Source organism: Chanodichthys erythropterus, chromosome 3, assembly GCF_024489055.1.
Source record: "Chanodichthys erythropterus isolate Z2021 chromosome 3, ASM2448905v1, whole genome shotgun sequence".
NCBI classification, from domain to species: domain Eukaryota; kingdom Metazoa; phylum Chordata; class Actinopteri; order Cypriniformes; family Xenocyprididae; genus Chanodichthys; species Chanodichthys erythropterus.
The window spans coordinates 20,920,782-20,940,907 of NC_090223.1; the positions used below are offsets into that span (position 1 = coordinate 20,920,782).

General features: G+C 38.2%; 1 protein-coding gene across 3 annotated transcripts; it reads left to right on the forward strand.

The window, feature by feature from the left end:
* Positions 1–45: 45 nt before the first annotated feature.
* LOC137017257 (butyrophilin subfamily 1 member A1-like) lies at positions 46–19,767 on the forward strand. 3 transcript variants are annotated; one of them, XM_067381310.1, is made up of 10 exons: positions 46–395; positions 734–780; positions 1,083–1,128; positions 1,219–1,295; positions 1,429–1,782; positions 1,873–2,142; positions 11,311–11,418; positions 16,217–16,261; positions 16,479–16,505; positions 17,139–19,767. In XM_067381310.1, the coding sequence occupies exons 4-10, from the start codon at positions 1,238–1,240 to the stop codon at positions 17,660–17,662; spliced, it is 1,386 nt and encodes a 461-aa protein (XP_067237411.1). In that variant the 5' UTR covers positions 46–395; positions 734–780; positions 1,083–1,128; positions 1,219–1,237; the 3' UTR covers positions 17,663–19,767. The 3 variants fall into 3 exon arrangements, with proteins under 3 accessions (XP_067237411.1, XP_067237412.1, XP_067237410.1); XM_067381309.1 differs by lacking the exon at positions 734–780 and having other exon boundaries at positions 47–395; XM_067381311.1 differs by lacking the exons at positions 734–780; positions 11,311–11,418.
* The last annotated feature ends 359 nt before the right edge of the window (positions 19,768–20,126 follow it).

The window sequence follows — 20,126 nt, forward strand, 5'->3', positions numbered from 1 at the left end:
TTAATATTATGCAACATAGATCACTCAAGAACTGTAAAAGTGTGATCTGCGTGGAGTTTTGTAGGCAGTAAATAGCAATTTAAAAATCTATTAGCGTCCTTCAAATTGATTCTAAAAAAAATCACAGCCATTTATACCAAGAATATACAACACCCTCAGTCTACAAACGGAGAGTAACGTTAGTTCTAGCAGGTGGATTATCAAATCTGATGGAGGGGCGGAGTACGGTCATCAGGGACAAGTGAAAGTGAAACCTTTGGTGAAACTGAAGCAGGATTGTTCTCTTTTCGATCTTTACGAACTCTCTTATCAACATTTTGAGATTAGCATATAATTTATAAAATATCGATAATTTATTCAGACATTCTTGTGAACACAGCAATGTTCAGTTTAAGGTAAGTCATGAACCAACAGAAAAACATATTTAGCATGAACAACTGTGACTAGCCTAAATGTGAGACTTGAGATCAGATGCGGCTGGTCGGTTTAGGTAGAACTACAAGTTATAATAAACCATATAAATAAATAAAAAAGGATAAATCCAAATAATGCTGTGTGTAGATACACGTATTTGTGTCCTGATTTGTATTAATTTAACCCGTTGATTGTAGATGTTGTTTGTATTTGGCCCATCAGTGTAAATGTGAAATATTCAGAGGAAAAACACATGCATGTTAACACACCATTATGTGTGAGTTGTCTGCTTATTATAATGTTTTCTTTTTCTTTTTAGTATCTGTGTCCTTCAGAGATATCATCCCAAGATTTATTTACATAAATGTATTTATTTATTCATTTACATGACATATTTACACTATTTAATATATTGATCATAAATATATGGAAATATATTCTTGTTCTGTAAGGGCAGTTATTGACAAATAATCTACTGCCCACTGATATGGTTTTAAAGCTATTGTTATCCTATTTTTGGCCTTCAGATGTATTTAACCCCACCAGCTAGATCAATTTTTTTAACCTCAGTCAGTGATTATAAAACAGTATGTACTGCAGATTCATGTTGTGTATTTGTATCCTGCTTTGTCCTAATTGACCCAGTTTAATCAGTTTTCTTTCAACAGAAAGTGGTTGTAAATCAGTATCTCACTTTTGGACAGAAACCTAAGTGTAAGTATTATTCTAAGGCAAAAAGCATATGCTGACATACTTTTCTATGTTTTCTCATTTCCATTTTTCTTCTTCATATTTTCTTTTTAGCATCTGTGTCTCCTCAGAGATGAAGTTCATTTGTTTGACTCTCATGTTTGTTAGTGGAATTACAGATTCAAGATCAGGTAATTTATTCATCATTGTGAATAATACTTTATATTTATACTTTTGTACAGTTCTGTCTGTCTGGAACAACATTAGGGTAAAAACCTTTAGGATGTGTAGTTCAGACCTGCTCTCTCTCTCTTTCTCTTGTAGCAGAGCAGTATGAAGTAGTGGGACCTGCAGATCCTGTTCTTGCTGTAGCCGGTGAAGATGTGATTCTGCCCTGTTCAGTCAAACCCAACATCAGTGTTGTGGACATGAGAGTGGAGTGGTCTAGACCTGATCTGAGAGGTTCATTAGTGCATCTCTATGAGGATCATGAAGACAGAAACACAGATCAGATTCAGTCCTACAGAGGGAGAACAAAACTGAATCATCAAGAACTTCAGAGAGGAAACGCATCACTCAAACTATCATCAGTCCGAGTCTCTGATGAAGGACGTTATAAGTGTTTTATTGAGTCCAAATCCTGGTATGATGATGCCACTGTTAATGTCAAAGTTGAAGGTGAGGAAACCAGTGAAAACTAGCATACTCTTGTCACGAAACAAACTAACTCAAAAAAGCCAAAATAACAACAGAATTTTTTTACTGTAGCTGTAGGTGGTCCTCCAGTGATCACTGTAGATGGGTTTGATCATTCAGGAGGGCTTCATCTACAGTGTGAATCTGAAGGTTGGTATCCTGAACCTGATCTTGAGTGGCTGGACAGTGAAGGAGTCAGTTTGAGTTCAGGAACTACAGAGACACACAGAAACACAGATGGATTCAGCCTGAAAAACACCATCACTGTACATCACAGTGGCAAGATTCACTGCAGAGTCAAACTGAGACATCACATGCTGGAGACACTGATTGACACCTCAAGTAAGTACTGACACATCTGTTACTGTACTTGTTTGTCGTGTTCTCAAGATATTTTTGATGCAGTAAAAAGAATGAATGATTATCAGCTTATTATGTAAAGCTAAAAATAATATCACCACTAACAGGAAACATTCTCATAACTTGAACCAACATTCTGGCAGGGGTCTCTCAAAGTTATGAACAAAAGTTCTTCCAATAATGTTAATAGAATGTTTGTTCAATGTTATCTGGTATTCAATAATGTTCTCAAAAGGTTAGCACAAAAATGTTATACATTGTGGAAGGTTTTTTAAATAATGTTGGAAGAAAACTTTATAAGAACAAAATTTAGAATGACTTCATAAGAATAACTTCAAATGAATATGGTTGTTTGTGCTGTTTTAATTGCCCAATTTTTTAGAAATAGTTTTTGTGCACAGCCGATACTCTCCCAGGTTTAGGAAACTGTCCTCTGTAAAATGCATTGCGTACACACGAACATTTGTGTTGTACTGTTCCACTGATTCGTAATTTCGTCCACTTTTGGAAGGCCAAATAAGTCCTTTTGCTTTCGCAGCATGAGTTCATCAGATCCATTCCAGGAACTCATGGATGCCCTCCGTCGAACATTCTCCGCAACCCCAGCCACAACTTCACCAGCGCTCACTTCCGCAAACTCTGCCGTCACTCCTTCACCACCGGTATATGCCAGTCCCATGGCCAAACCAGCGGCCTTCTCTGGCTCGGCGGAGGATTGCAACGGCTTCATCCTGAAGTGCTCACTGGTCCTGGAGATGCAGTCGCAGCTATACCCTGACGATTGCTCCAAGGTAGTTTTTATAATCTCCCAGTTAAATGGGCGTGCGTTACAGTGGGCAGAAACCATCTGGTCGCAGCATGGACCAGTAACCCAGTCTCTGACTAATTTCCTCACTCATTTCAAAGAGGTTTTTGGTAGACCAGCTGGTGATTCTTCGGGTGAGCAACTCTATCAGTGGAAACATGGATCAATGTCTGTTAATGATTATGCCCTCAAGTTTAGGACTCTTGCTGCTGCCAGTGGATGGAACGAACAAGCTTTGCTCACCACTTATCATCAGGGTCTGGATCCCAGGGTGCGGCTGCATCTCGCTGCATTCGAGGATTCCATCGGGCTCGAACGGTTCATACAACTCTCCATCCGGTTCGCCACTCGTATGCAGTCTTGTCTCAAAGAACACCAGGGCCAGCTGTTACGCACATCATCCCTCCGTCAGCCAGAGTCCATCAGCCCTGCAGAACCTATGCAATTGGAGAACAATCGTCTAACTTTCGCTGAATGGCAGAGACGGCTGACACAAGGACTATGTTTATATTGTGGTGCATCAGGACATGTGAGATCTACATGTCCCACTCGTCCTCCTAAGAAAATGAAGCCACTCACTACAATCATAACACTTACTGCTTTCAATGTTTCCATTCCAGTCTATACTCTCCTCGACTGCGGCTAGCTGATAACTTCATCTCTGGTGCCTCTGCTGTCCGCTCAAGACAACTCCGACTCCATCCGTCTACCAGATCCATTCAGTAACTGGCAAACCCCTCGGTCGTAAACCTGTTCATCAGTGTGCTGGTCCAGTGAAACTTCAAGTTGAAATACTTCACATGGAAGAACTACATCTACTGGTTCTGGAGGATTCCACCGCTGATGTGATCTTAGGGCTCCCATGGTTGGAGCAGCACTACCCCATCATCTCATGGACCACTGGAGAGATCCTGAAGTGGGGCGACACCTGTTTTCCAGACTGTTTTCCACTAAAGCTTCAACCTCCTATTCCTCATCCTGAGTCACTTCCTGTGTGTTCTACATCCATTGAGAGCCCTGTAGAAAAACAGTTGGTGGATATTCCTCCGTGTTATGCCCACTTCAGTGATGTTTTCTGCCCGAAGAGAGCCTCCAAGCTGCCTCCACACCGGCCATGGGACTGTGCCATCGATCTGCTTCCGGGTGAGTCAGTGCCCCGTGGGAAGATTTATCCACTCTCAATCCCAGAGCAGAAGGCCATGGAGGAGTACATTGAGGAGGCTTTAAACCAAGGCTACATTCATCCGTCCACTTCCCCTGCTGCTTCGAGCTTCTTCTTCATGGCAAGGCTTGCGGCCTTGTATTGATTACCGGGCTCTAAACAAGATTACAGTCAAGTTCAGAGATCCTCTTCCCCTCGTCCCAGCGGCCCTGGAACATCTCCGCGGTGCCACTGTGTTCACCAAGCTGGACCTCCGCAGCGCATATAACCTCATCCGGATATGTGAGGGGGACGAGTGGAAGACGGCCTTTGTGAGCATGGCCGAACATCGCCACCACATTGCGGAGGTCCTCCAATGCCTGAGAGAATTCCACCGCACCGCTCCTCATCCACCCAGATCCCGAGAAACTTTTCATCGTGGAGGTTGACGCTTCACATATCGGGGTAGGAGCGGTGATTTCGCTGCAGCAGGGGAGCCCAGCCAAACTCCATCCATGTGCCGCCTTCTCCCGTAAACTCAGCCCGGCGAAGGGGAACTACGACATTGGCAATAGAGAACTGCTAGCCATCACTCGAGGGATGGAGGCATTGGTTGGAAGGTGCCAAGCATCAGTTCACAGTACTCACAGATCATAAAAACCTAGAGTACTTGAGGGATGCCAAGAGGCTCAACCCACGTCAGGCCCGTTGGGCGTTATTCTTCACCCGTTTCGACTTCTGTATCTCCTATCGTCCTGGTCCCAAAAATGTGAAAGCTGATGCTCTGTCCCGTCTCTATGTTCCAGAAGAGACCAATGAAGTTCCTGAAACCATACTCCCTGAAAATATCATCGTGATTCCCATCCAATGGTCGGAGACCTCTGTTCCTGCCTCCAATGCCTCCGCCAACACTCCGCCAGGCTGTCCTCCCGGATTACAGTATGTCAACAGAACACAACGTACTCCTCTCATCCATTCTTCCCACACCTCCCTGGGCACTGGCCACCCAGGGGCCAATGAAACCCTCTCACTGCTAAAAGAGCACTTCTGGTGGCCGAACATGGCCAGGGATGTGAGAAGGTACGTACTGGGATGTAAGGAATTCGCCATCTCCAAAAGCCCTCACCATCTTCCATCCGGCAAGCTCCTTCCTCTGCCCGTTCCCAACAGACCATGGTCACACCTAGGAGTAGATTTCATCACAGATCTACATCCCTCCGATAACTGTACCTGTATACTAGTGGTCATCGACAGATTCTCCAAATCCTGCCGGCTTATACCCCCTCAAGGGTCTACCCACAGCCATGGAAACTGCAGAACTTGTTTAACCACATCTTCATGTACTATGGGATTCCCGAGGACATTGTGTCGGACCGTGGACCACAGTTTATCTCACGTGTATGGAAAGCTTTCTTCGCCCTCCTATTTGTGACCGTAAGCCTCTCTTCTGGTTACCATCCGCAGTCAAACGGGCAGACGGAAAGGAAGATCCAAGAGATCGGCCGTTTCCTACGTACCTTCTGCCATGGCCACCAGAACTCTTGGAACCAGTTCCTGAGTTGGGCCGAGTACGCCCAGAACTCCCTACGTCAGCCTACCACTGGACTCACTCCCTTCCAGTGCGTAATCGGTTACCAATCCCCTCTGTTCCCCTGGTCCGGGGAACCATCGGATGTTCCAGCGGTCGACTACTGGTTCGGGGAGAGTGAGAGGGTCTGGGACGCAGCCCACCATCAGCTGCAACGAGCTCTTCACAGGCGCAAGATGACAGCCGACCTAAAACGCTCCACCACTCCAGTTTACCAACCAGGACAAAAGGTTTGGCTGTCAACCCGGGACATCAGAATGCACCTGCCTTGCAAGAAGCTCAGTCCCAGATTCATTGGTCCCTTCACCATCGTGAAGCAGATCAACCCAGTCACCTATCAGCTCCAACTTCCACCACAGTACAGAATTCACCCACATTCCATGTGTCACTCCTTAAACCTCACCACCCTTCTGTTCCTGTTCCCACAGAGCCTGGCGAGGAGCCCCCCCTTCCTCTGATCCTGGATGATGGAGCTGCATACCAGGTCAACGAGATCTTGGACTCCCAATGCCGTGGTGGTCTACTGGAATATCTGGTGGACTGGGAAGGCTACAGTCCCGAGGAGCATTCATGGGTCCCAAGAAACGACATCCTTGATCCCTCTCTGCTCAACACTTTCCACGCTACTCATCCAGATCGACCTGCTCCCCGTGGAAGAGGATGACCACCACGACGTTGGGGTCCTCGGCCTTCAGGAGCAGGATGTGGAGGGGGGGTATTGTCACAACCCGCCCTGCTCTTCCATCAGCCAATCACAGCGCACTCCCTCACTAGAGTTCTAATCACACACACCTGATCCTCATCATCACTCCATCATCACCAGATACTTAAGCACAGCACTCACCTCAGTTCACTGTCCGGTCTCGTTGATACAAGGACTACTATTCCGACGCTCCAGTTCATTGTGAATACTTACCTTCTCCACTCCAGCGTGCTTCCCAGTCTTCGTGCAAAGTATCTGTGTGTGGGTCTCTCTACCGTCTCTGTGAAACTACGCCTCCAGTCATCCACGAGTCATCCACCTGCAAGAGAAAGGACAGTATTACCACTTCTGTTTCACCATTTCTAATACCCATTTAACCATTACTCACCTGCACATCTGTTATTCCTTGCTGTTTGTAAATAAACGCAATTATATCCACAAACCTGTTGTCTCCTACCCTTCTGTCCGTGACACCCACTCCCTATCACTCAATATAATAATCACAAAGCTGAGTGTTTTTGAAAGTGTTGTATTTTGTTTGGTTTTAATAATTTACATTTGCGAGTATGACTCTCACTCGGCTTGTGAAGTATAACTTGCACGCAGCCACTTCAAAACTGTTTACAAGTTTCTATGGGTTTGATTTTGGTTGTCATTTGTTGAAATGAATACAAACAACCAAACAAAAAAATACAGTGTGTTGGTGTCTCTCATAGACTGTAAAAAAGGGTGTCTGTCTGCTGAATGCCCATCTCATTATCGCGGTCATATTGGAAAGTGAATATTTACAAAGAAAACATTAAAACTACAGTTACATTTACACCCTTCCAACAAAGAAATTGATCGACTTCTGTCAGCTTCTTGAACACATTTTTTTTATTTGGACATTTTCTACCATATGATGGCTGAAGCAGCAGCACGTGCCCAGCGCATGACACTGTTTTCACGGTAACCAGATCAACATTGTAAACGGAATTCTACAAAACTGAAGTGAAAACACCAAATGATCATGCAATGGGATAAAATATCTTCTCTTCCCTGCAAACGATACATTGAAGAATGTGATTATTTAACCAAGTCAAAAACAAAAAAGGTAAGCAGGTATCCATATTCATTTCAGTATCAGCAGACGCAAAACGCTATAAAAGGTGACAACTTTTAAAGTTAAAAAACAATATAAGTTACGTAAACGATAAAAGCTCATTGTGGTTTCTTGGTTTGATAGATTTGAGCAACCATAAATGACGCAAAACAGGAATTTTGAGTTAGTGATAGGATTCCTATATAGAATAATCACTCCTTGCCCTCCAGCCGCATTTCGCGTGCAGCAATGACGTCATGTGCAAACAACCTATTAGCTGCAGTTGCTTCAGTGTTGTGGATTGGACCAGGTGTTTTCACACTTGAGTCCTCTTTAAAAGAACCAAACTCAGACCACTTTAAGTGGACCAAGAGGTGAACCAAGTGAAAAAGGACCCAGTTCTCTTTACATTCACACTGTCCCCTGAAAGAGGACTCCGATCCTTTTTTGGTCCACTTAAGTAGGAATGTGGTCTCAGACCTCTTTGTGTTCATACTGTTGCTTTATGGATCTAGTCCAGTTCAGTGTTTGATGGCTGATTTGATGAACAGCTGATTTGTACGGAGACATAATGCCCAAACTACATTGGAATTCGCAAATGGAAAAATCAAGTGAGCCCAGAGCAGTTTGTGTTAAAGATGTTACAGAGGATGTTTTGTTTTATACATTTTTGCAATATTACTTGAAACTGTCTTTACTAACTGATAAAAGACTATTTATTAGGTGCACTGAAAGGAATAATATCAATATACATCATCTGTGCACGAGGTAGGGCCTTAAAAACATCAGCCAATCGTTTACGCGATCATCGCGTAAATCACTGCCATTACGTTCCTTGAATCCTCTCAAGCGAGGACCTCTACATTCTGATTGGTTGCCGCTGAACCGCGTCATAGCTCATTACCATAAAGTTGACCTGACTTCAACTCTCCTCGACGCTCTCACCGTCCAAGACGCACCGCGCCGCTCTCGCCGGAGCTCACCACCGGCTCCCATTGAAAATGAGTGACTTCCTGTCACTTTGACGCTCTCGCTGGCGGCGGTGTGAACACACGGTTATTTAGTTCGGTTGAATCGCACTACAGTTCGTTGTCCCCCTTGGTGTGGTTTGTTTGGGCAGGTGTGAATGCAGCAGTCGCACTCGGGTGCACACCAAAAGTGGACCAAACAAGCGTACCGAGACCGCCTTGAAGAGGTCTCGAAGCCTTGATTCCGGCTCCACCTGCATTATAACATTCATAGGTCTCGACACAGTTATCCTACTAGACAGCGCTGGGAGATCCAAAGAGAGCGCGTTCGAATTTGCTGCAGTATTAATACGAACGTAGTACATAATTTAACAGCTGGAATGACGGCTACATTTGTATAGTGTTTGCGTGTGTCTCAACGGTTACAAATAAAGCCACAGTAAGCTCATGGAGCTAACTTGTCAATCATTTTGATGGATGACGCTGAGAAAACACTAATAAGACTGAGGACCGTTGTACTCGCATGTGACTTGCATAAACACATTTTGGTATGCTTTGAAGTGTTGCCTTGTAACAAATGTAGTCCCTGTTTCAGAACAAAACAAACGATGTGAAAACGCCCTGTGATTGTTTGGAATGTTCACATATCAGCCAAAAATCACACAAACCGCACTCAGACCCCTGACCAAGTGTGAAAACACCCTTTTAATTTAATTGGTGTAAGTATCGATATGTAAAGCTCGGCACTGTTAATAAGCCTGACATGGCATGATTTAACGTTAGCGTTATTTCCACTGAATCAAACGTAGGCCTACTTTTTATTCCAAATACAACTTGTAAAGCTACTAACATTACCATTTTGCCGACGAATACAACTTTAGTTGAGCTCTACTATACTACAGTAGTCAACATTTGAAGTGGATCAAAACCTTTCATCAAAGGTTTCTACTTCTTAGGACAACTTAGTTCTTGGGACAACTTTGATGAACTTTTTTGATGCACTTCAAATGTTGACTACTATATATTGTCATAACCACAATATAGTTAAACAGTTCTGTGCAATTTCATAATGACAGGGTTTGAAATGAACACCCATAAAATGCAGGTAAAAATCAGCTGTGGAGGGTAACAATGTCAAATCATTAGGCAATTTGGCAGGTTATGTTTCAGAAATTATCTTTTGCTGCCAATTTGCTGGCGAAGTTTATGTAATCTGTGCAGATTTAGCGAACATACTCAACTCATAAGTCAATATGAATATTAAATATAGCTGAATTGAGCAGCACCTGTGCATTTCTGGCTTACTTCAATACAACTGTCACTAAGCAACAAATAAAGGCACTCTGTGTGGGGTATCTATCTAACCCCAGACTGGGGTGGGCAATATGAGCTAAAATTCATATCACGATATTTTCCACTGTCCAGATGATATCAATATTATATTGCGATATGAGAAAAAAATTGGAATCACATTTTAGTAGACCTTAATTAAATTACAGGCAAAATATGTATCTTAACTAGGGGTGGGAATCTTTAGGCACTTCACGATCCGATTCCTATTCTGGGAGTCATCCAGAATCGTTTCATCTATGCATCAATTTTTTCTCCCACCCCTATTGCCTATATGCACACTTGTTTGTTTCTGTTGTGTTTTTGAGTAGGCAGTTGTGCTCTATTAATTTGGCATGTAAGGTGTTGGACACAGTAGAGGACAAAAAGTTAAACGTTCAGCCTTGACCCTGTATCGTCATTAGTAGTGTTAAAAGTTGTAAAGAGTACAAAATTGAACAAAACAATATAAATGCAAAATTAGAATTCATGAATATTTAACGCTATCCAAGGTATAGCAAAATCTATATCATGGCACAACATAATACCAGTAGTCACTTTCATACCGGTATAGCGCTCATCCCTAACCCCAGTGTAAAAAGGAAAGACCCACCTCGCAACGTTTGTGCACATCTGCCAAATTTTTGCAGACCCTGGCCAGATATAAAAACTGATTTTGCAGGAGCAATCGAAATGAGTAGGCCAAATGACCTTTGAAACTGGTGTTACATTTTAAATAGATATTGTATTACATTGTTATGCCAGTAGGTGATGACCAGTGACTTTTATAGATAACCCTTTTATTTGATAGAGATTTGTTTAAAAACTCTGGACAAAACAAGTCTTCATTTATTAATTTCAAACGATTTTTTTTACACAATTAATTAATTACAATTTTTTTTTTTATAACATTTTAGATATAGACTAATTTTTAACATTAAATAGAGCATAACATTAAATCAGAACCTCAAGTAAATTACATGTTATTCTGTTTAGTTGTCTAATGTTTCAGATCACAGGAGAACCGATTTTTAAAAGAAAAATCCAGATTATCCAAAATCATAAATTAAGCTTAAAAGAATATATAATACAGTATATTTGGCATCTAACTTATTAGCACTGTTTCTAATATTAAAATGTACAATCTTGAATGAAACTCAAAAAGTTAAGTAAACTAAAACTGTTTACAGTGTAGTCAGCAAGACTAGGATGAAGTGTTTATGCACATTAACAAGGTTTTGGGACAATTTTGATGCATTATAATGTGGCATTTCGCAAACCTCTTTAGGTATGCCTCTCTAGAGGGTATGGGCAACATGGGATGTCTCGCATATTTCCCACCTTTTTCACCCCTATGTGCTTGCATCCCTTTTACTCATTAAGTTTATTCATAAGTGGAAATTCTTTTTTTTTTTTTTTTAAGGTTTAAAGTTTGGTGCAACAGAATTATTAGATAAACCTTGATTTAATCTAGATTAAAACTTAATCCTTATTGGTGCAACCCACCCTTAATATGATTATACTCTGTTTTGCAGATAATATGTTTATTTCTTGGAGGACATCAGTCATCTTGAGTTCAGTTGCTGCTGTGCTCAGTGTGATTGCTGGAATACTGATAGCTGTGTTTGCTCATAAAAACAGAGGTAAAGTTCTTGTTTTCTTGTATATGTAACTAAATAAGGCAGCCCGGGGGAAAATAAATAAATAAATAAAAAAAAAATATATATATATATATATATATATATATATATATATATATATATATATATATATATATATATATATATATATATATATATATATATATATATATACAGTGCCCTCCACAATTATTGGCACCCTTAGTAATTATGAGCAAAGGCGGCTGTGAAAATAAATCTGCATTGTTTATCCTTTTGATCTTTCTTTCAAAAAATTCACAAAATTGTAACCTTTCATTGAAGGAAAAGAATTGAAAGTGGGGGAAAATCACATTATGAAATAAATGGTTTTCTCCAAAACACGTTGGCCACAATTATTGGCACCCTTTTACTCAAAACTTTTTGCAACCTCCTTTTGCCAAGATAACAGCTCTGAGTCTTCACCTATAATGCTTGATGAGTTTGGAGAACAACTGACAAGAGATCAGAGACCATTCCTTCATGCAGAATCTCTCCAGATCCTTCAGATTCCCAGCTCCATGTTGGTGCTTCTTCTCTTCAGTTCACTCCACTCATTTTCTTTAGGGTTCAGGTCAGGGGACTGGGATGGCCATGGCAGAAGCTTCATTTTGTGCTCAGTGACACATTTTTGTGTTGGTTTTGATGTTTGTTTTGGATCATTGTCCTGATGGACGATCCAACCACTGCCCATTATTGGATTTCTAGCAGAAGTGGTCAGGTTTAGATTTTTTATCTTTTGGTATTTGCTAGAATCCAAAATACCATGTATCTGAACAAGATGTTCAGGACCTCCAGCAGAAAAATAGGCCCACAACATTAAAGATCCAGCAGTATATTTAACCGTGGACATGGGGTACTTTTTATCCATGTGTGCACCAAACCCATCTGGTGGGTTTGCTGCCAAAAAGCTCTTGTTTTAGCTTCATCTGACCATAGAAGCTTGTCCCGTTTGAAGTTCCAGTCTTGTCTGACAACTGAGTATGCTGGAGATTGTTTCTGGATGAGAGCAGAGGATTTTTCATGAAACCCTCCGGAATAACTTGTGGGGATGTAGGTGCTGTTTGATAATTTTTTTTAGGCTTTCTGAAACTCAAGATTCAACTAATCTCTGCAATTCTCCAGCTGTGATCCTTGAAGAGTCTTTGGCCACTCAAACTTTCCTCCTCACAGTGCATTAGGACGATTTAGACACACGTCCTCTTCCAGGCAGATTTGTAACATCTTTAGTTGATTGGAACTTCTTAATTATTGCCCTGATGGTGGAAATGGGGATTTTCAATGCTTTAGCTATTTTCTTACAGCCACTTTCTATTTTGTGAAGCTCAACAATCTTTTGCTGCACATCAGAACAATATTCGTTGGTTTTTCTCATTGTGATGAATGATTAAGGGAATTTGGCCTTTGTGTTTCCTCATGTTTATACTCCTGTGGAACAGGAAGTCATGGCTGGACAATTTCATTCTCCTAGTCATTCTGGTGTGCTAAAAAATGTAAATGTGAATGGGAATATACTTCAGAGATATTTTACTCATAAGAATTTCTAGGGGTGCCAATAATTGTGGCCAACATGTATTGGAGAAAAACATTTATTTCATAATGTGAGTTCCCCCCACTTTCAATTCTTTTACTTCAATGAAAGGTTAGAATTTTGTGAATAAACAAGGATAAACAATGCAGATTTATTTTCACAGCTGCCTTTGCTTATATTTACTAAGGGTGCCAATAATTGTGGAGGGCACTGTGTGTATATATATATATATATATATATATATATATATATATTATTATTTTTTTATTATTATTATTTTTTTTACATGTTTTGCTCATTTTTTTTGTTGTTGACATTTTCAAAAAAAAAATTCTGAAAGTAGTGAACAATGTCATTTCTACCACATCTAAAATGATTGTGTGTGTTTAATATCAATGATGAAAACTGTTAGCTGGTTTCCTTGAACAGTTAGAATATAAATTGCGGTTTTAATACAGTAGGGATCCGTTTCAAGGTCTGTGACCACACTTAAAATAATATAATTAGAATCATTTTTACTAGTGGTCTCAGTCTATGAAAAAAAAAAAAAAATGTTCACTTGAGTTATCATTTTACATTCATACAGTTGAATTTATTTAGAATATTAACTAATTCAACTTGAGCAAGTAAATAAGTAAATGCACCTTAACTGAGTAAAATGAAACTCAAAAAGTTAAGTAAACTAAAACTGTTTACAGTGTAGTCAGCATGTATGACTGTCACAGATATTCACTCACTCATCTTCATTAATGATGTGAAGTACTGAGGAAAATGTATTTGTCCCAAACATTATGGAAGGAAACGTAAACTGTAAAAAAAAACTGTTTGTTTTTCTTTTATTTTACATTGTACTCAAAACTGTATATATCTGTAAAATTAAAGTCAGTGTTATTTTAAGTATTATGCTATTTATGACTAATTACAGTAATTCTCTTTTTTTTTTACACTGAAAAATTACTGTATTATACAGTATTTTTCTGTTTTCTTAAATTACATATACAAATGTATGTAAAATTACAAAATAATGGCGATAATAATTTGTGAAATCACTACCAGATGGCGCTAAGGGACAGTTGGCATCATTGTATAAAGTCTATATTTAAAGGTGCAGTGTGTAAAATTTGGGAGGATCTATTGGAAGAAATGCAATATAATATACATAACTATGTTTTCAGTGGTGTATAAAGACCTTACATAATGAACCATTATGTTTTCATTACCTTAGAATGAGCCATTTCTATCTACATACACCGCTGGTCCCCCTCCATGTTAAGTCGTCATTATGCGCCGACATATTTCTACAGCAGCTCTAAACGGTCAATCTACAGAGCGTGTTTCATCACTATGTTCTTCTTCTTCTAAATCGTTTGTGTTTTTAGAGGCAGCTTGCATCGTCAATACATTTAATATGCATAAAGTAGTAGTAGTAGTAGTAGTAGTAGTAGTCATCTGGTTTATTAGAAGCAGAGACTGTTCTTTGTTAGAAGTAAGAAGAAGCCTCATTGCTTGACTAGCTAACGTACTCTCTGCTGTCTTAGACGACGACATCTTTGTCTTGTGTCGGCCACCGTAGATTCTCTATTTTGCTTCGAAAGGGAGGGGTGAGCTGCCATTGGTTGCAGTTCTCAACCTCACCGCTAGATGCCGCTATAATTTATACACTGCTGTTTTCTCTTGTCTTTACTCTGAATTGTCTTCAGCACACAAACAACTAGAAAATGAGAAGAACAGAATACAACACAGGAAATTTGTCTTTATTAAATAATTTAATTCAGTATTAATATCAAGTCTGTTTTATTAATTTTTTTAAATAAAAATATAATTATATAATTATAAATATAAAAATAGAAACATTCAGACTACTGAAAAAACAGGCCTTCTTCCTTAAATAAAGGTAAATGTCATGAAGTTGAACCTGAGATGTCCACGAATATAGATAATATAACTAATGACATTATTGAAGACATCTGATGATATCAAGCAGAATCACAGGAAAGACAAACAACTACAACAACATTCTTCAGCCAGAGCGTTAGATGAAATCAACTAAAGATAAAAGATTAAAAAGACATTAAATCTCTGAAGATCTCTGCAGAGGAGGATTAAACAACACCAAAAACACTTTATATGTTTCTGTTGATATGAAAAATCGTGTAGATTTATCAATATGGTGGGTGTATGATGTATATTATGGTGTTATAATGAACTATATGCTTTTCTCCACTGTCATTCTGAGCTGTTCAAAGAGTTTCTATGGGTGCTGATTGTTAGAAGGCAGCTGTCTGACTCGAGAATGTGAACATGCATGGTTTGTGTAACCTTTGTGTAACATTGATTCTCTGTAGTGTGCACACTGAGCAGTGTTCATTTAACACTGAGGATTAAAGCAATAAGATAAAAAGACATACCATGAAGCTTCTTTTAACAGTGATAAACTGTAAATAAATTTTATGTCAAGCAACCAGCACAGCTCTCACTAGCTGGCCTCCTTTACACTAACAGTCTGATTTACTAAATTAAACTTATATATAGTATATAGTATTGAATACCGTATAGAAATATAAATATAGTATAGAAAGTTCATTGCTCTTTAATGTTCTGTTGGGATTTAAATGGTTTCTGTTGGCTGTGTATTGTGGGTCTCCATTGTGCTGAAGAGTAGATCCTGTGCTTATGTCGAGGAGAAGATGAAGATGCATCGATAATGTGCTGAATGTTGCTTTTTTTTTATTTAAAGAACTGTATCAGTGCAGTTGCCAATGTAGTGATTAATTCATGCATGTGTGCTGTTGCTAATGGTTAGCTTGAGGTATTAAAGTTAAGTTGATGTTTATATTGTTATATTTGTTTATGGGTTTTTAAATTTATATTAAGCAATGTTCTTTATTAGTTCACACAAATGAAATCCATTCACAGTTATTACAGTAACATACTGTTAAATGTATTACAATAAGAGAACTGTAACTGTGTGTATATACTTGTATTTCACTGTTAATTTGTAATTTAAGCGTGTTATTGTAGTTTATGGTCAGCTTGACTTCTTCCTGTTTCAGTCTAAACATGTTACTTCAGTTGATGGTCTTTGACTGTTTTTTCCATTAATGGTAAACGTTTGCAGTTCGCCGTTTGTTTTACACATATTTTTTTTTACAGTGTATAAACAACTAAAATTATCATAACTTGTTATTTGTCAATTATAAAAGTGATGTAATTTCAATGTTATTTTCTTATCTTTTTCTGAATTGTTTTTAGAACGTGATCAACTTTTACAAAGTCTGAAGATGGTTAAAAAACAAGGTGAATTTGTATTATGGCTTTATTAAAATATTCATTACTTTTGAGTTATTTTACAAAACAATGAATACACTTGTGCATCCATATATGTATACAATGCATATTTTATTATAAGATATATAAACTGTGTAAAGTCTCAATTAAAATGATTGATCTCATTATTAATCTAAAGATTAATTCTGTTATGAACCCTTTATAACTTCACACTTTCTGTTTTTAGCTCTCACTCATTTAAGAATATACAGAGGTGAGTAAAAACTGTTCATGACAATTATTTATTTAAACAATTTTAATTTCCCAAATTCATCTTCATGTCAAACATTTATTTATTTATTTGTTTATGTATTTATTTTTTGTTTGTTTATTTGTGTTTTTGAGAGTTTGGTATAATGCACTGCATAAATGCAATCAAATGATTCAAATACTAAGGCCAGTTGTTCAAAAAATCTGATCGTATTTCGGCTATTGGATTGTATCAAATCGTTGTTCAAAAGGAAAAAAGGATTCTGAAATCAGATTAGATCACAAAATCCAAACTTGGTTTTGATCTGGATAAAATTATCAGTTTGTGTTGCAACTGCCTAGCAACCATCCAGAACACCCTAGCAACCACATAGAAACCACGCAGAACACCCTAGCAACCGCCTAGCAACCATCCAGAACACTCTAACAACTTAACACTTTCTGTTCAGGCTTTCTCAACACAACATCAAAGTTTGTCTGCAAACTTTACTATCCAATTTACAATCAATGCAGTATTTTTTATTTGTGTTTATCTTGTTGTAAAGTTGCTATGATTCCTATAAAAATATATATATATAATCATCTTTATTTTATTATATGCTCATCTGTAAAGCAGAATGTTCATTATTTTCTACAGTGAATGTGATTCTGGATGCTGATTCAGCTCATCCTCGTCTCATCGTGTCTGATGATGGGAAACAAGTGAGAGATGGAAACAGACTGAAAGAAGAGGATGGAAAAGACAGGTTTGATCATTATCTTGGTGTTCTTGGGCAGGGCGGATTCTCCTCAGGGAGTTTTTACTTTGAGGTTCAGGTGAATGATCAGACTATGTGGGATTTAGGAGTGGCCAGAGAATCTGTTGACAGGAAGGGCGTGTTCAGACTGAGACCTGATGATGGATACTGGATTGTGAGTCTGTTTAATGGGAAGTATCGGGCTCGTGATTCTCCAGATGTCTCTCTTTCTCTGAGAGTGAAGCCTCAGAGGGTCGGGGTGTTTGTGGATTATGAGAAGCGTCTCGTCTCTTTTTATGATGTGGAGTCCATGTCTCATATCTACTCTTTCACTGGTCAGTCTTTTAATGAGAAACTCTATCCATTTGTTTGTTTGGGGTATGAGTTTAATGAAAACTCCACACCACTGATCATCTGTGATTGAGATCAGTGAATCATCAGCACCTCTTCATCTCCACTATAAGATCACACTCCTCACAGTCACTCTTCCTCTGCCTCAACTGTGGATTCAGACTTACCTGTGATGATACTCAATGATGGTTCCTGTCATACTCCAGAGATCTCCTTGTGATTTTATATAAATCATGTTTAAATAGCCATACATGTGAATTTCTTTACAACATAAAGTTTAACTTCATCATGAATAATGTTCAGATCTGGATCAGATGATGAATGAAGAGCATCATGAAGTGATCATTGTACAGTAACTGTTCCTCCTTCAACAGTGTTTGGTGTTTGTTGATGAATGTCCAGATTGAGCAGAACTGAAATCAACAAACTCAAATATAAGACATTTCATTTGTGTGACATGTTTTGATCACTGCATCAAGTTTATTCATGTCATATATATATACATCATATAAGTGTTCATTTACATATTCTTGATTTTCATGTTTTATTATTCATTTCATCTTAAGAAAATAGTTCACCAAAAAGAAAATTTCTGTCTTTCTAATCCTGTTTGTATTTTTCTATTAAAGGTGCTCTAAGTGATGTCACGCGTTTTTAGGCCAAAACATTTTTTGTCACATACAGCAAAAATCTCCTCACTATCCGCTAGCTGCCTGTCCCCTGAACACACTGTAAAAAAACGCGGTCTCTGTAGTCGCCACAAGCTCCAAAAACGGCAATAAAAACAAACTGGTGCAGCCTGGACCACGAAACATAATAAAAATGCTCCAGCCAATAACCGACAAGAATGATTTTAAATGCGCGTTCATGACTGCTTCAGGAAGCGTGGAGGGGAGGAGGAGGAGGAGGAGGAGGAGGGTTTTGTTTGACAACACTTCGAACATCAACAGAAAGTTACTCCACCCAGAATCGCTTAGAGCACCTTTAAACAAAATGTTGAGATGTTTTCAGTCTGAGTCTTTGTGTTTCACACTATTGATTTTTACTGTCAAACTCTCATAAGGACTAAATAAGTATCATTGTGTTCTGAGACGATTATATAAAAGGAAACATTTACAGCCCTGAGGAATGCTGAATAACAGTTTTGAATGAAAGATTTAGCATGTTACAAAGACAATGATAAAACTTTCCTTGTAAATAAATATGAAGATACTCGTCTATCGCTCGGACTGATTTCATTTATTCATTTATTTTAAATTTTGACAGCTCTGAAATGGGTCATACTGTTGACATTGTCTAAGCAGTTGAAGTAAATAGAAAACCCTCATGTAAAGACATGCATTTATTGCACAGTTCAGTTAAATAATAAAGTTTGCCCTTATGGAAAGAAAATATATTTCCCTATATATGAATGATCAATATATTAAATGATAAAACAGCATATTTTAAAATATACAGAATAATATATTGTGTAAAAATATTACAATATATTGACTAATACATAAGTAATTGCGAATTTTTATATATTGAAAAATGTGTGACAATATATTTAATAACATATCATGTAATTTTATATTCAGTAATACACTTCATAATATAAAGAGTTATATATGACCAGATATGGTACTGCATGTGTAATATATTGCATAAATAATTACTCATAAACAAACATATATAGAAAAATATGTAATAAATTTCTTATATTTTATAATTATTTACATTTTAAATGTTTCATATTTTCAAGCTAGTTATCAACAGCATGTACTGAAGTATTTATCAGAGAGACTATTACTGTGCTGAAGAGTGTATAATGACTTTACTTCTTAAATAAAGTATTAATGTGTAATGATAAGGATGTAAGTGTTAATGGTGTTTGTCCACTTGTCAATCTAACCTCAAGCTCGACTCTTCAGCACAATGGTGACCCCAAAAACTCACACATACCAGAAACCCTTTTACATTCCAAAATAATAGAACATTAAACACTAACAGATCTCTCGCTGTATTAAACACATGAAATAACACTTAATTTGAATATTTACTCTCCTTTAACAGTCAGAAGCAAAGCATGCTGGGAAACAGAAGTCTGTTGTAACCACTGATCGTAACTCATTCTGTGAATGTGTGTAGAAACACTCACATTTATATGGGAACATGTATGTGCAATATACGTACACAATAAAGGATCAAACTTTATGAATATTACATGTAATGCTATTTCTGTCTTCCTTTCAAAATGTTTTATGTGTATCAATATAAAGTCATACATGGTCAATGCATATATTTCAGTATATTGAAAATATAAGCACTAGTTTCCCATATATGGAAATGTATTATGTAATATCTTGCATTATATTTTGCAGCATATTCCCATATATTTTTGTTCTGTAAGGCTGACGTCTTTAACTTGTTCAACTGAATGTACGAAGAAAAGAGTTTGCAGAAATACACACAACACTGAAATAAGAGCACAGTTTATCAGATGTGTGTGAAGTTGTGTTCATTTCTATATCAACAGCTGCCTGTGTGTTTTCTAT